The 16,953-nt window shown below is 45.3% G+C and overlaps 2 protein-coding genes across 3 annotated transcripts; both read left to right on the top strand.

Annotated features, from left to right (window-relative positions):
- The first annotated feature begins 2,749 nt into the window (after window positions 1-2,749).
- Window positions 2,750-7,555, top strand: LOC125523649 (wall-associated receptor kinase 3). Of its 2 annotated transcripts, XM_048688698.2 has the most exons (4): window positions 2,751-2,988; window positions 4,370-5,278; window positions 5,404-5,574; window positions 5,967-7,555. In XM_048688698.2, exons 2-4 carry the CDS (start codon window positions 4,399-4,401, stop codon window positions 7,148-7,150), a joined length of 2,235 nt encoding a protein of 744 aa, XP_048544655.2. In that variant the 5' UTR covers window positions 2,751-2,988; window positions 4,370-4,398; the 3' UTR covers window positions 7,151-7,555. The 2 variants fall into 2 exon arrangements, with proteins under 2 accessions (XP_087392842.1, XP_048544655.2); XM_087536716.1 differs by lacking the exon at window positions 5,404-5,574 and having other exon boundaries at window positions 2,750-2,988.
- A 939-nt stretch (window positions 7,556-8,494) lies between these two features.
- LOC125523648 (wall-associated receptor kinase 1) lies at window positions 8,495-16,437 on the top strand. Its single transcript, XM_087536715.1, has 5 exons — window positions 8,495-10,298; window positions 10,963-12,316; window positions 13,602-14,504; window positions 14,622-14,792; window positions 14,964-16,437. The coding sequence occupies exons 2-5, from the start codon at window positions 12,130-12,132 to the stop codon at window positions 16,154-16,156; spliced, it is 2,454 nt and encodes an 817-aa protein (XP_087392841.1). The 5' UTR covers window positions 8,495-10,298; window positions 10,963-12,129; the 3' UTR covers window positions 16,157-16,437.
- Window positions 16,438-16,953: the final 516 nt, after the last annotated feature.

The following is a 16,953-nucleotide window of genomic DNA, read 5'->3' as shown; positions in this document are numbered from 1 at the left end:
GAATATTCTTTTTGGAAAACAAACTAGGACAAGAACACAACTTACATCTAACATATCATAGCATTTCAAATCCAAGCCCACAACACACATCGAGAAGAAAATAGACAACTTCGACATTGAATATAATCTAATGGAAGTTGGGCCTTGGATTTGGCCATTCATCACTACTGAGAACGAATTTGTCAAAAAAAATCAAGTAATATTTCAAAAAAATTACCTGAATTTCTATAACACTATTACAGATTTATGTTGTATCAAAGTTTTCACAGTTCTTTAATAGAACCTTTTAAAGTGTCATCGGAGACCTTGTACACCGCTAGCCCACTGCGTCAGATAACAACTCCAAATTAAGCTAGAAAAGAAAAACTTCCAAGAGCACACAAAAAAACATAAGTGCTCATCCTCTGAGAGGCTCAACGTGTGCCCTTATTTCAGACGGCTAAATTACAATGAAATCGTTCGGGATATGGTGACCATTCTTTGCTTTTGTTTTATGCCGTGAAGAGGATTGAATCACAAGAACCAATCATCGGTTTGGTGTCTAGTGGGATGGCTGGCTGTCTGTCCCAACAAGGGATCAAACCGCATATTTGACAACTCATATATTCTTACGACGTGAGGTGACGTTTCTGTTGATAGCGAGGCACGAACGTGTGATGACTCTGTCAATCTTAAAAGCGCGGTAGATCCAGTGTGGTCGGACGCACATGAGTGCGCGTCGTGACGGCATGCATGTACATATATGTGTGTTTCTACTATATTATTGCGATTTTACAAAGGGTTGATGTCGCCACATATGTCCATTGTTTGGACGGAGAGAACGAAGGCCGCCGTGTAGATTGCCGCCGTGTGAATTTGTCTGGCTCGTTCCAACGCGCCATCGATCGGCGGCAGCTCAGCAGCGCTTGGCCTGTGCATGCAAATGCATATATATGCACGCCCGGTGTTGGTTGTTCTCCAGGATCATCCTACCCTATCCTAATTTCAGGTGGACGAACGAGACGAGTGCATTTCACTCCCAAGACTCTGAGCTGCTCAAGGCTGAAGCCCATGGCTTGGTCACTGCCTGCGGCTACCGGTAACTATCTTCTGCCGTTCGACTTCGTCCTTAATTTCACCCCTGTGTGAAACAGTTCTCAATGTACTAGCAACATGAATGTCTTGGCAAGTAATACTGTAGTTCCATACACCCTAAAATGGTTGTTTTCTTTTTAAAGGTCTATTAAATGGCATTGTAGTAGAATGGTTGTTTTCTTTTTAAAGCTCTCTAAAATGGCATTGTAGTAGAGAAGCGCGGGCAAGGCCCAAATTGATCTTCCGTTTTTTAATATAATAGTTTCTTCATAGATTGGAACATCTATGGGATGGAGACGGATCCTCTCACATACTACACCCTACCGTTGGCCCAGTGACGTGTGGGGCCAGGTCCACATGTCAGTGGGCGAACGGCACCTCAGGGGAGCCACGTCCCTACGGGATTGGAAGAGCAACTTTTTTTAGACAATTTGGAAGAGCAACTTGTTGGTTGCAGTGAGGCCCCCCTTCTATTCGTAATCTTGATATAAACCTTCATCCGGAAGAAGACATAGGGCTACGGGTCAATCAAACTTCGTCATATGGGCCGTACTTGTAAGGCCAACCCGTGGGCATGGATTTTTGGCCCGACACGACACGTGAATAAAAGGGCCGGACCGGCCTTCAGCCGCCAGGCCTTAAGGTCGGGCACGACATGACCCCTTCAAATTGCGCGGCCTTTTTAGGGTTGTTTCTTCTCTTTTAGGATAGTGTTGCCTTGGCCTTTTATGGACCGTCTTGACTCTTTTTGACTGTTTTGGCCTTTTTAGGGGTCAATTAAGCTATTTCGGTCCTTTTAGGTTATTTTGACCCTTTTAACGTTGGTCGGCCCACAGTCAAGAAGTCGTAGGTCGTTTCTTTTAAGTCATGTGGCAGGCTGGTCCTCCAGCTCAGGCCTTCGGGCCGGCATGACCTTTTTATCGATGGGTTGTGCCATGTCGGCCCATATGGCCAGGTCTGGGTCAATCTAGCCATCGCAAAAAAAAAACTTCCTCCTATGTCCAAATCCCCGTCAGATCATATTAGCGCCTTAAGCACTACTTATAGCATTACGGGTAGAAGGTGCACACCCACGGTTCGCTAGGACATAAATGGGCTGCCAACCCATTATTCCTCCCATTGGTTCTGGTAACCTTTCCCTCCGGTTTTTGGGCTTGGTGTTCTCTGGTTTCTTCCACCTTTTATGTTTTTTTTGTTTTTCCTTTATCTTTCCTTTTTCTTATTTTAATTTTAAATATCATTTTAAAATTGTAAACTTATATGAAAATTATGAACATTTTCAATTTTGAGATTTTTTAGTTTTCATGAACAATTTTCAAATCCATGCAATTTTTAAAAATTCATGAACACCATTAAAATTGTAGAATTTTTGAAAGTTCATGACATTTTTCTCAAATTTATGAACTTTTTTTGAAATTCATGAACCTTTTCTGAACTCATGAACAATTTGGAAAAAATGCATGGACTTTTTTTCTTTTTTTTTCAAACGAGCAAACTTGTTTCGAATTGCTACAGTACCCCGTATCGCTACAAAGACTGAGGTCGCTGCAGTACATTCGAGACGCAACACAGACCCCACGGTACTCCGCCCCCGTTACAGGCTCCGCAAATGGGCTGGCCCAGTGGGGGATGCTCTGTGCGCTAGAATGAAAACTGGCGCTACAGGCGCCGATTAGGAGCTCTCCCAAATAACCCCTAAAAAAAAGGAGCTCTCCCAATTCCCCACCCAGCACGCCAGGCCGGCGAGATGCCTGACGGCGACGCAGAGGCCCGCGCCGCCACCACCAGTGCGGCACCGCCGGGTCCCCATCCGCCTCTCGCCATGGTTCCTCCAGCCGCCGTCGACACGCGGAATCTGATTACCCGACACTACCCGCCGTCGTGCCACGGCGCCGGGCTATCAGGCCCTGTGAGGTACGGGAAACCCTAGCCGTACGATGCAGTTACTTGCTTATCGGAGCTGGCGCGTGTGAGTCGAGCACGACGCATCGACCGGGCCTGGGACGCGATTTTATTTACTTTTTGCCGGGGAATTTATCCTGTGTGCCGTTGTTGTAGTGCACTGCAACTCTGCAAGCTCCGAGCATTTGGGGAAATCAGGAGCTTATCCAGTTCGAAATTGCCTAATACTTTTTTCCAGCGCGCACATGGCCAGCACAAGAATAGATAGTGCATACATTTTATATTGCTAGAGAAAACCATTTTACAGGTTAGTGTGGATTTTAGTTGACTACGTACATGTGAAATCAGTAGCAAAACGATTTTTTATCCACTTGATGGTTGGGCTGAGATGGTGGTTTCAGAGTGATGATGGCATGTAAGGAACCAAATTCAGGAGATGGTGGGATGGAAGAAATAGGCTGTTTTTCCTGTGGCGAATGGGGGGTTAGAGTGCTAGTTGTTGCGTAGAAGATTATTTCTACAAATTCTTCGTTCCAACATGCAAGATGGAACAAAAGTATGAAAAGGGCTGCTCGGACCATAGAAAAAGAAAATGCATCCATTAATAAATCGCTAAAATCTGTGTGTTGTGGTTGGCAAGCATGTGGTGGTCCCTGGTCCTATCCCCAGCCACCCGATGTGCCATTTTAGGTTTATAAACAGAGAGCAACAAACTAGTTGCTACTTGTTTTAGTTTTTATGTAGTTATAAATTCGTAAAATCAATGCCAATAAACTATTAATTTAGATATTTCATCTGAAAAGTTGCATAGAAAAATCCAAAGTCATAAACTGAAACAAGCCATATATATTTTTTGGATTAGAGGTAATATTTTCCCGACAGTTTCTAGAATGAGATAGAAAGAAACATGGAGTCTAGAGTCTGGACTGCAGACTTCTCCTTTTTGGCCTGCTCCCCAGCATAGACGCATAATGAAGATGTGAACTTAAAACTCTTGTATGGTGAAACAAAACTTGAAATCAGAGAATAATAGTTAAGGGAGACATACAGAGTTGATGCTTTGTTATATAAGACGAGCATTAACTTTATTTTCTTCATCTGATTCAGATATTGTTGGGTCAAAACGTTTGTACTAGTGGGATCAAACTCTTAACTAACTACTGATGTATTCCTTATGAATGGACTTCTATGACATTTTCTTTACATGGTGCTTGGATTGGAGGGGCTTTGGCATATTCTGCAAGAAAGCAAATATATGTTATCTACTCACTCGCCGTATTAGGATTTTTTTTTGTATTTGTGGGGCCAAATGTCCCATAGCGACAGTATAAACATGCATCCAGAGTAGATAGATAAATATGTACATGATACATCTCTTGGCCCTTGCCTACAGGTCTAAAGCTCTTACTACTTGTCGCTGCCATGCTGACCCTGCAATATAGTGCTACCGCTTATGGGGCTGGGTTTGGGATCATCAGCATGGCACGGCCCGGCTGCCCAGACAAGTGCGGTAACGTCAGCATCCCGTACCCGTTCGGCACCGGAAATGGATGCTTCCAGGAACCCTTTAATGTCACATGCAATGTGAGCGGGGCATATTTGGCCTCCACCAAAGTAAGGATACTGGACATCAATCTTACTCTAGGTGAGATTCGTGTTCAGAACCCATACATAGCATGGCAATGCAACCACACCAATGGCACCAATAGTACTGGTGGTGATTCGCAAGGCTTAATTCTTGATCCTTCTCATAAGCTTTCCTACACCAAGAACAAGTTGACATCAGTCGGTTGTGCTACGCTTGCAATGGTCGTAGGAGTCACCAAGGGCAAGAACCAGCTTGAATTCCCCATTGTTAACTCATGCTTTTCATACTGCACTGACGCAAGTAATGTGGATAATAGCTCTGGGTGCGCTGGAATGGGTTGCTGCCAGTCCTCCTTTCCAGGAAATGTCAGTTCCGTTAACACCACATCCATGCCAGTACTAGATATATACAACTCAACCATCCAGTCTTTCAGCCCGTGCAGCTACGCTTTCGTTGTTGAGGAGGAGTGGTTCAAGTTCGATCCTTCATATGCTAGCTCTACTGATTTCGCAAGTAGATATGCAGATGGAGTTCCTGTGGTACTTGATTGGGTTGCTGGTAATGGAAGTTGTTCTGAAACCAGCAAGATGGGATCACAGTATGCCTGCCAAGCCATGAACAGTGAATGCATTGATGTGTCTAATGGCCCCGGTTACCGCTGCAACTGCTCTCAAGGTTATGAGGGCAATCCCTATCTGCAAGGAGGGTGCAAAGGTATGAATATGCATCGCCAAAATTCCAGATATATTCTTGTTCCTGTCAGTTTTAGTGTTCATGGAATGTGATTTCTGTTGATTCATGTTGAAATTCCCCTCACGTCCTCGAGTTGGAATTGACAGACATCAATGAGTGCGAACCTCCAAACCAGTCCTTGTATCCTTGCAAAGGTAATTGCATAAACACCCACGGTAGCTACACCTGTTCATGCCCATCAGGATTCAGGAGCGATGATCCAAGGAGCATACCCTGCGTTCGAGCTGACCCAAACAAAGCACTGAAGGTGGTCTTAGGTAATGGTGTTATAAGCAATCAAAATATTTTGCACACCAAATGTTCACATACTTATTGACCATAAACAAAAAGCTTTTCTGTACTTTTTTATGCGAGACATACAAGGCCAACTAGGCAACTAGAGTACGGTTTGTACAGAGCTCAGAGGTTTGTCATAGGTAATGGGATAGTTAAGGATTGCACACCTGTTGTGCACCACACTGCTTAAATATAGTAATTTGAAATCTCTTTTGCACTTCTTATGCCAGTTATGTAAGTCCATGAACAGTTCGCATTCATGTCATACAGCAGACTAAAGGGTGTGTATAGCAACATGCTGCATTGTGTTTTAGCCAAATGTGGTCAATATCTACCCGTTGAACTGATGGTATTTAACCTTCATTATTTTCAGGCTTATCCGTCAGTGCTGTCTTCCTCATGGTTTTTATCTTCGCTCTATGGGCTGAGTATCAGAAAAGAAAGCTGGCGGAAGAGAAGGAAAGATTCTTTGATCAGAATGGTGGTCAGATATTATATCAGCAAATTATGTCAAAACAAGTCGATACTTTGAGGATATTCACTCAAGAAGATCTGAAGAAGGCTACAAACGATTTTGACGAGAGCAGAGAACTGGGCAAGGGGGGTCATGGCACTGTCTACAAGGGCATTCTCAAGGATAACAGGGTAGTGGCTGTGAAACGCTCGAAGATCATGAACGTGGAGCAGACCGACGAATTCGTGCAGGAGATAATTATACTTTCACAGACCAACCACCGGAATGTGGTCAGGCTTCTAGGGTGCTGCTTAGAGGTGGAGGTCCCCATACTGGTCTACGAGTTCATCTCGAACGGCACTCTCTTTGAGTTCATCCATGGTAGCCACGGAAGTCCACCTCCCTCGCTGGACACCCGTCTCAGGATCGCTCAAGAATCGGCAGAAGCGCTGGCCTATCTGCATCTGTCCACTAACCACCATATAGTCCACGGAGATGTCAAGTCCATGAACATCCTCTTGGACGACAACTACATGGCGAAAGTGACGGACTTTGGGGCGTCGAGGATGCTCCCCAAGGACGAGTCCCAGTTCATGACGCTGGTGAAGGGCACCCTGGGATATCTAGACCCTGAGTACCTGCAGGAGCGGCAGCTCACAGAGAAGAGCGACGTGTACAGCTTCGGGGTCGTGCTGCTGGAGCTGATCACGGGGAAGAAGGCCATCTACCGCGATGGCCTGAAGGAAGGCAAGAGTCTCGTGTCATGCTTCCTGCTCGCCATGAAGATTGAGAACCTCGAGGGCATCCTTGACCCGAGAATCGCGCGTGCGGGGATGGAGGCGCTGCTGCGAGAAGTCGCCGAGCTCGGGCGGATGTGCTTGGGCCCCAGGGGTGAGGACAGGCCTTCCATGACCGAGGTGGCCGACAAGCTGAAGGCCCTGCGAAGCGCCTGGAGGGAGAAACTGGCGCTGGGGCATGCCAAAACAGAGTGTCTGGTTGTGTGCTCGTCGCCTGCGGCTGTGGCGGCTTGGTGCCCTCCGTCTTCAGGATCCTCCTCGATGGAGGCGTACATGTCTGGAATAGGCATAGAGACGCCCAGATGATGGAGTAGTTACGTTTGAGCCTTTCACCAAAAATGACAAATTAATCTACCGTGCTAGAAGTACCAAGTAGCTAAGTAAATGTTCTCATGGGACCTGTGTGTGTTATGCGTTTCATCGGTGGAGCTTGCCACGACGGGCTATGCGGCATGTGAGTTCTCAGTTTCGGGTGCGAGGGAACACAAAACTCAGTCTTCATGTTTTCAGTATGAGAATTCGCACATGGACCACCAGATTTCAGTTTGCAATGTTGCTCAACTATGCATGCCTAACTGAATTTTGTGTTCCTGACCTATGATATGACTCTGAATCGTGTCAAATCTCAAGGTCCTTTCTTTCTGTCATGGTAACTGAATTTTGTGTTCCTATGAATGAATTGTGTCAAATTTCAAGTTTATTTCTTCCCAACATTGGTGGTGAGTGACCCTGTCGAAAATGTAGCACATCGCCTTGTCCCCATTTTTCGTGTTGTTATCGACAGCTTTATGATACTCCTAAATACTGATTAATTAATGCTACTGTACAACTGATGCATCGATTTCTTTTTTTTTGTCACCAACTTTTTCAGGGCGATCAACGACCACAAGTTCATATATGTTTGCAAGCAAACAATCAGAGCAGTAGGATAGTAGCTAACTATCTCATTCATACTCCCTCCAAGTCTCCAACCGGGTTTAATTATAAGGCGGGATCATCGTATTTTAGGTTGAACTTTGGGCATGGATCCTTTGGGGCGAGTCAATATATAGCCAGCTAGGAGGAGGAGGGGCACGTGCGTGGTGGAGCGGGTCTCCTGGACAACAAAGAAAAAACCCAGCGTCATGATTCACGGAGCACACAGACACGAGCAGCGCCATATGTCCATGTTCAACCACTCCAGCGTCACCATTGAATCGATACTACAGAGTTTAATAAAAAAAAATAATAAGAAGGAAGAAGGTGACAGGAACTTGCCGCCTGAAAAAGCACCACGCAAATCATACTACTGCTATCACAGAACAGTACTATAAGGCGATGACTCGCGGTCAGCTCCCCCTGCGGCCCAACCCACACACGGTTTTGGATCTCTGATTACTACTAGTACTACTACTGCTTCCGAGGGGGAGGCTCGCTGCTTGACTATGACCGCGTCTCTTGGTTCATCCCATCTCATCGTACATAAACGCCATATATCTCCCTGCTTGCTTCCCCCTCTCTCGCGCGCCGGCCCACACAGGCACAAGGAGGCACTCGCTGCTCACCGGCGGAGGGAGGGAGGGAGGGAGGGAGGGTCGACGACAGCCGAAGCGCGGCGGGCCGGCGGCTCCAGCCATGGGCTGCTCACTGCTTGCGGGTACGTACGTAGTAAGAGGAATCTCATTTCGCCTGGGAACACTTAATTCTGTTGCTTTCCGCTTGCAGTCTTCATACATGCATGGTCTTTCTCTTTCAAGTTTTTGCAATGGTTTCCTTTAGCTCACTCTTACTAGAGGCAGGCTCGTACGTGCATGATGAATCCTTGCGTTGAGAATGTCCTCTTTCTTTTTTCCCAACTTTTTCCCTTTTTGATTGAGGAGTTGCCCGTGGTGGTTGAGAGGACAAGGGGTGCATGTCATGCTCTTTTCCCGTCTGTGACTCAGAATGCCATTTCGCATAAATCTTCTAAAGACTATGATGTGCGGTTTTTTGTTCTTTTAACACAATACAGACGCAAGCGATTTACGAATTCACCGTAGACGCCTCGTCGTCGACGGGAACGTCAAGCGCATCGCCGGAAATTCTGAAATAAATCCAAGAATAAATGCGAGCACCATGACTTGAACTCTGATGGGCTAGAGATATCACTGTCCCTCTAACCATCCAACCACATGTTGGTTCGCTTGTTTATTATTGGTTTGGCGAGTGGGGAAGATGGTGTTGTTAGGAGAAAAAAATTCTATGTGATGAGAGGATGCACGAAAGTTAGGCTGGCTGCTGTCGATTAATTTGAGAAATTGTTGACCCAGTCAAGATCATGAATCAAATTCAAAATCTATTGTCTCAATTGAATGGGAGAGCTCCTTAAGAAATCCTTGATCCGATCGAACCAAATCCAAATCTAACATATTAGTTGAGTGAAAGGGCTATAAAATTAATTAAGGAGTAGCGTATATATCAAAATGACCCAATAAGACGGTCCAACAAGTTCCTACCGGTAAAATTGATAGGTCCTTGTGGCATATTTTTTTTCACTTCGCCGCAATAAGTTGTATAGGAGTCATTTTTAGGTGGAATATTTCATTCAATGGTAGGCGTCACTCCCGTCGATAGCGAAGCGCCGCGGTGACTTGATCGGTTTGATGATCCGCATTAAAGTTGCCCTAACTTCCATTATAGAACAAAAAGCAGAGACATGGGGGTGGGCCGCTCGTCAAATCTATGATGTGTCCAGTGTTTGCCATGTCGTGCGCGGAGAGAAATGTGTCATGCTATGAAAATTACAACACGGCAAATTCTGCTGCAGGGGAAATTGGCATGATATAGAAGGGGGTGTTGCCTACATGGTTGGCAATTGACATGCCACAACAGAAAAAATGCCATGCTATGCCAAAAAAATCGAAAAAGGAGAAGGAGAGAAAGGATCGTTTTTTTTTCTTTTTTCTTTTTGAGGGGTTGAAGAGAAAGGATCGCTAGGAGCGGGTCAAATACCAGCAGCCAGGAGGAAGAGCGGGTCGCCTCGACAAAAAAAAAGAAAAAAAAACCGGGTCCTTGGTCAGAGTTGAAGTGGCACCGGATTCTGTCACGCCGGGCACCGGCCGGCGACGCCGTTGACGGGCCGAGTTTAATTATACGACTCGACACCGGCTGAGAAAGCTGCGCTATAGTTGTAGTGTACCAAAACAGTGGCCAGGCGATGACCTGCCTGCGGTCAGCTCCCGCTTCCTCCTGCCCACCCACCACACGCGGTTTTGGTCAGTACTAGTAGCAGTACGAGTCCGAGGGGAGGCTGCTTGACTGCGTCTCAGTTCATCTCGTCGTAGATGACATAACATAAGCGCGACCTCCCTAGCTGGTCCTCTCTCTCGCCCGCGCGCCGCGCTCGCGCACAGCCACCGGCCGTGGTGGGGGGTGGAGGGTCGGCGACGGCGGCGGAAGCTCCAGCCTCCAGCCATGGTCTGGCTACTGATCGCCGGTAAGAAGCGCCACCATGTCCCTTCTCTTCTTTCTCTTCTTGCTAGAGCGCTCTCATGCCGTCCAGGCTCGTTCCGCGCGTGCAACCTGGTGCTCCCATTTCGAGTGCTTGGGCAGTGGAACAAACTACAGTAGTCCTACATATCTTTCTTAACGATAGCGGGTCTGTTCAGTGGCGGAGCTATGTCTGGTCCTCTTTCTTAACGATAGTAGTCCTACATATCTTTTTTATCATCAATATTTGGCTCAATTTCTGAAGAAATTTTTTTAGGGAGACATAAATTAGAAGTTTTTTAACATTTGGCCCCCCCAAATATTGATGATTTTCGTTTCGCCCCTAGTGACTTTCGTCTAGCTCCGCCACTGGGTCTGTTGTCACAGCACCAATGTCCTCTTTTCTTCGAGAGGATTTCCTTTTCTTTTCCACAATAATAATAACTTACTCCTTCTGTAAAAGAATATAAGGATGTTTAGATCATTAGACTAGTGTTCTAAATGCTCTTATATTTATTTACGGAGGAAGTACCTCATGCCTGGCCTTTTACTATCTGCGATTAGGGTGCAATTATCCTTATTGAATCTTCTACTCCCTCCGTTTATTTTTATAAGTCGTTTCAGACAACTGAAATTGACCTGTTTTGTATGCTGTCTGAAATGTCTACAAGGGCTTATGAAAGTGAACAGAGGGATTAATAAAGGATGGAGACGCGAGCATGGTGTTTTGGATCTCAGCCTCCAAGGAGGCCGGATTTTTGAAAAATTCAAAATTTTCGGTTTTAGAATAAAAAACTAGGATATGGGGTGTATGTGTGTAAAATTTCAAGATGAAATAAATTGAAATGCGACCTATACGAAAAAGACAAATTCATGGTCTGGACGGATGAATAGTATCATGTGTTAAAAAACCTCATATTTTTTTTTCTTTTCATGGTCTCATTTCAATGTATTTCGTCTTGAAAAATGAAAATTTACACACTTGTGCATGTCTGTATATGTTTCAGCCTTCATGTATGTATTTTTTTTTCAAAATTTTCTGAAATGTAAAAATACGAATTTTGAATTTTGCATTTGAAGACCTCCATGGAGCTCGGCCTCCAAAAGCAATTTCCGACGGAGACGCGACGTTTTTAGTAACATGGCAAAGTCAGAGAGAAATGCCAATGGGATTCTTTTTTTATTTGTGAAAAAGAATCCGAGTATATTTAAAAGTTAACCAGAAGTACAACACATTCTTAGCATGATAGAAATTAAATTGAGATTCCAAGACGGTGCGGCACTCCCCTACCGAAGCTGGCCTTTTACTTTATCGATGACAAGAAACATTTATTAGCAAAAGTAAAGGTCGTTTTGGGCAAACATGTTAGACGGCAGAACTCGACCATATCAGATGGTGCGCGAGGCTGATTCGGCGCTAGATCAGTCGGTGCTAGGCGCCTCTCTTGTTTTTGGATTTTCGCGCGAGCCATAACTTTCTATGAAATAATTACCCAAGCAAGTTACCATCCAATGCTGCATTATTTCAGATTGTTTACCAATCAACAATATACTTAAAAAAACAAAACAAAAACAATATACCTTTTTTCCTCAAAAAAATCGTACTATTTTTTCCATAATATTTTCCGGGCACGAATTGTTATCATCTTCCAAAATGTCGTTTTGAAAATGACCGATGTACCCGAAGGCAGTTGAAGAAAAAAAAAGAGTAAACATCCTCTCAAAAAAAAAAAACTCTAAAAAAAGAGAGTAAACATCCGGCATCTCCACCCGACCTGACCGAAGTGACCCCCCCACCCACCGTTGCCGTCTCGCCGGCGAGATGCCCGGCGCCATCGATGGGAACCTCAGGGTCCTGCTCCACCTCCGGCGAGTTCCGGCAGCCGGCGCCGGCACGTCGGATCCGAGTATCCGGCGCTGGCCGCCTCCTCCGGCGTCACGCGCAGTCCGCCCTGCCGCTCCCCCGCGGCCGTATTCGGCCGATGCGCCGTTCTACGCTCAGGGCTACCAGACCCTCCCTGCAAGGTACGGCGAACCCTAGTAACGCATACTACACAACGCCGATTCAGGCGATTTTATTTATTCTTGGCTGGAGAATTCGTCTTGTGTCGTTGACCTGCTGCTGACTCCGAGGTTGAAGAAGAACTTTAGCTCGTCCAATTCGAAACTGTCTTTTTTACAAGAAAATTGGGGCGTAATGGAAGCACACAATATAGATAATTCGTACATTTTGCGTTGCTTGAACAAGAATAGAATCAGTTTGCTGTGTGCGGTGATCTTTTAGTTTACTACTGCCTTAGATACATTCGTGCGAAACAGGGGGAGAAGCCTCTTTTATGCACTTAATGGTTGAGCTGAGATGGAGATTTCAGAGTAAGGAAGCAATCGCGAAGCAGTGATATGAAGAAATAGGCGGTGCCAAATAGGGATTAGAGTGTTATTCTGTTATATGGAAGGTTATTTCTCAAATAAAGAAGAGTGGTTCAAGATGTAAAATAGAACGGAAACATGAAAAGGGGGACAACAGCAAAAACATCCAATATAAATCACTAAAAATGAAAATGATGTATCATAGTGGGCAAGAATGTGCTGATCCTATCTCCACCCACCAATTGTGCCATTTTAGCTTTATTCAAATAGAGCAACAAACGGGATTGTATTTAATTATTTTTCTGATATATTTTTTCCATATCAAGTACACATGTACTTAAGATTTTAAAATTGATGTCGATAAATAATTAATAGAGGTGCTTCGTCTGAAAAGTCTCATATGAAAACCCAAATGACAGATAAATACAAACCCAAATGACAAATAAATACAAATCAGAGGTAGTACCTTCCCTACAGTTTCTAGAACGAGAACATAAAGAAGCATGGAGTCTGAATTGTTATTCTTGTTTCTTTTTTATCTATACCAAATTTGAATTTAAACGATGGCAAAAGATTTGAAATCAGAAATAAATTCAGAAACCCATGCAGAGTTTATGTTTAATTTTATATAAGAGGAAATTAACTCTATTTTCTTCATCCAGTTCAGATATTGCTGGGTCAAAATATTTGTAGTTGTGGGATCAAACTTAATTGACTACTCAGCTGTCCTGTATGATTGGGGCTGTAAGGGATTTTCCTTAAATGATGTTTGGACTGGAGGAATGGCTTTGACATATTTTGAAATAAATTAAATATTTCTTATTGACTTGTATGATGTATTATGAATCTTTTATTTTCTGGGGGCCATATCACTAATATAACATGCATCTAGCCCACATAGATCGGTATGTATATGACATCTCTTGGTCATTGCCTACAGGTCAGAAGCTCTTACTACTTGTTGCTTCCACCCTAGTCCTACATCATAGTACTACCACCTATGTCGCTGCGTCTGCTGGGAGCATCAGCATGGCCTGGCCTGGCTGCCCAGATAAGTGTGGCAACGTCAACATCCCGTACCCGTTTGGTACCAGAGAAGGCTGCTTTCGAGAACCCTTTAATGTCACATGCAATGAGACCGGGGCGTATCTGGCCTCAACCGAAGTTAGGGTACTGGACATCAATCTTACCGTGGGTGAGATTCGTGTTCTGAACCCACACATATCATGGGAATGCAACTACACCAACGGCACCAGTGGCAACGGTTCGGATGGCTTAAGCCTTGATCCTTTTCATAAGCTTTCCAACACCAAGAACAAGTTGATATCGATCGGTTGTGCTACACTTGGATTGATCTTAGGAGTCACCAAGGGCAAGAACCAGCTTGAGTTCCCCATTGTTAACACATGCTATTCAGTCTGCACTGATGCAAATAGCACGGATGATAGCACAAAGTGCGTTGGCATGGGTTGCTGCCAAACCCCCTTGCCAGGAAACATTAGCTCCTTCAACACCGTATCTTCATCATTAACATTTAAAGACTCTACAAGCCAGTCTTTCAGCCCGTGCAGCTACTCATTCGTCGCTGAGGAGGACCGGTTCAAGTTCGATCGTTCATATGTCATCTCTACAAATTTCTTAAATAAATATACAGATGGGGTCCCTTTGGTACTTGATTGGGTTGTTGGTGATGAAAGTTGTTCGGAAGCCACCAAGATGGGATCACAGTATGCCTGCAAAGACATGAACAGTAAATGTGTCGATGTGTCCAATGGCCCTGGATACCGCTGCAACTGCTCTGAAGGTTATGAGGGTAATCCCTATCTACAAGGAGGGTGCCAAGGTACATATATGTGTCTCACAGAATCAGCCTACACTCTCTGTTCTATCAGCTTTATTTGTGGAATGGAATATTCTTTTTATCCATGTTGACATTCTCCTCACTTACTTGAAATGACAGACATCAACGAGTGTGAACCTCCAAACCAGTCCTTGTATCCTTGCCGAGGTAAATGCACAAATACCGTTGGAAACTACACCTGTTTCTGCGCATCAGGATTCAGGAGCGATGATCCAAAGAGCATACCCTGCGTTCCCGCTGACCCAAAGAAAGCTCTTAAGGTGGTCTTAGGTAATGAGATTATTAGCAATCAAAATATTTTGTACCAATTATACAAGTCCAAGTATAGTTTATATACATGTCATATGGCAAAGCAATGGGCAATATGTTGCACTGGTTTTTAGCCAAATGTGGGCACTGCCGCTAGTTGAACTGATGGTAATTAACTGTCATGATTTTCAGGCATATCCTTCAGTGCCATCTTCCTCATGGTTTGTATCTTTGCTCTACGAGCTGAGTACCAGAAAAGGAAGCTTGCGAAGGAGAAGGACAAGTTCTTTGATCAGAATGGTGGTCAGATATTATATCGCCAAATTATGTCAAAACAAGTCGACACACTGAAGATATTCACTCAAGAAGATCTGAAGAAGGCTACAAACGATTTTGACAAGAGCAGAGAACTGGGCAGGGGTGGTCATGGCACTGTCTACAAGGGCATTCTGAAGGATGACAGGGTAGTGGCCGTGAAACGCTCAAAGATAATGAACGTGGCCGAAACTGATGAATTTGTGCAGGAGATTATTATACTTTCACAGACCAACCACCGGAATGTGGTCAGGCTTCTAGGGTGTTGCTTGGAAGTGGAGGTCCCCATACTGGTCTATGAATTCATCCCAAATGGCACTTTGTTTGAGTTCATCCATCGTAGCTATGGGAGTCCACCTCCCTCACTGGACACCCGTCTTAGGGTCGCTCAAGAATCTGCCGAAGCACTGGCGTATCTGCATCTGTCCATGAACCACCCTATAGTGCACGGGGATGTCAAGTCTATGAACATTCTCTTGGACGACAACTACATGGCCAAGGTGACTGACTTTGGGGCATCAAGGACACTCCCCAAGGACGCGGCCCAGTTCATGACATTGGTGCAGGGCACCCTGGGTTACCTGGACCCCGAGTACCTGCAGGAGCGGCAGCTGACAGAGAAGAGCGACGTCTACAGCTTCGGGGTTGTGCTGCTGGAGCTGATCACAGGGAAGACGGCTATCTACAACGACGGGCCCAAGGAAGGCAAGAGCCTTGTTTGGTCCTTCCTGCTCGCAATGAAGGAGGAGAGCCTCGAGGACATCCTGGACCCGAGCATCGTGCGCGCGGGGACGGAGACGCTGCTGGGAGAAGTGGCCGAGCTGGGGAGGATGTGCTTGGGCCCCATTGGTGAAGAGAGGCCTTCCATGACCCAGGTGGCTGACAGGCTGAAGGCTCTTCGAAGCACCTGGAGGGAAGAACTGGTGCTGGACCGTGCCGTAACGGAGCATATGGTCGTGCACATGCCACCTGCAGCAGCTCCGATGCCTTGGGATCTCGCGTCGTCGTCGTCGGGAGCCCCCTCGACGGTGCCGTACATGTCTGGAATGGGCATAGAGGCTCCCAGATGATATAGTTTCATCTGATCCCTCCTTTGGAGCAGTAGTGCCAGGAGAAAGTGTGTGCCTTAGAGCCTTAGAGCTTCATGGTTTATAGTGTCCAGCAGATATGTACAGGTAGCTGTGCTGTGTTAGAGGTACCAATTACTATGTAAGTACAAGTTGGAATTTGTTGTGTGTTCAGTGTTGTGTGTTTCTGTGTGGAGTTGTCCATGACATTTGACTTGTCAGTGTGAAGGAGCACAAAAATCTAGTTTCCAGTATGAGAATTCTCATGCAGTGTTGTTCAACTACGCATTGGAATTTGTTTTGGTGGTGAGGTCAGCTCGGTCCGTCGGCCGGCACTGCAGTAATCATAATTTTGAACTGGACCACTGGAGTAATCATAAACTGCAGTCAAAGAGAACAATTGTACTGCAGTCTCCTAGAAATTGTACTCTTGCTCATACTCCCGGTTTGATTGACTGAACACTGTTACTCCTCTGCTTCAAGATCCTCTTCTCGCAGCTCCTTGGCAGTAAAAATCAAATCTTGGGCAGCGGCAATGCGGTTAAGGTGACGGAACCTAAACCGGCAGATATCGAGGTAGGGGATCCTAAGCTAGGAGTCTAGGAGCGACGGTAAGAAGGACACAGGAGGACACATGATTTATCCAGGTTCGGGCTCTTCCAGTGGCGGAGCCAAAACTTTTGTGAAGTCTGGGCAAATTTGAGACTGAGTGTAGAACCTAGAAACCAAAATCGGGTGTTCGGATACACAATATATAAAACGACATCAAACTTTTAAACCACAAATCCACATTAATGATG

This window comes from Triticum urartu, chromosome 7A (assembly GCF_056163025.1).
Source record: "Triticum urartu cultivar PI428250 chromosome 7A, HENAU_Tu73, whole genome shotgun sequence".
In the NCBI taxonomy this organism is placed as follows: Eukaryota; Viridiplantae; Streptophyta; class Magnoliopsida; order Poales; family Poaceae; genus Triticum; species Triticum urartu.
The sequence above is the reverse complement of the archived record's forward strand: the minus strand, read 5'-3'. Positions and strand labels throughout refer to the sequence as shown.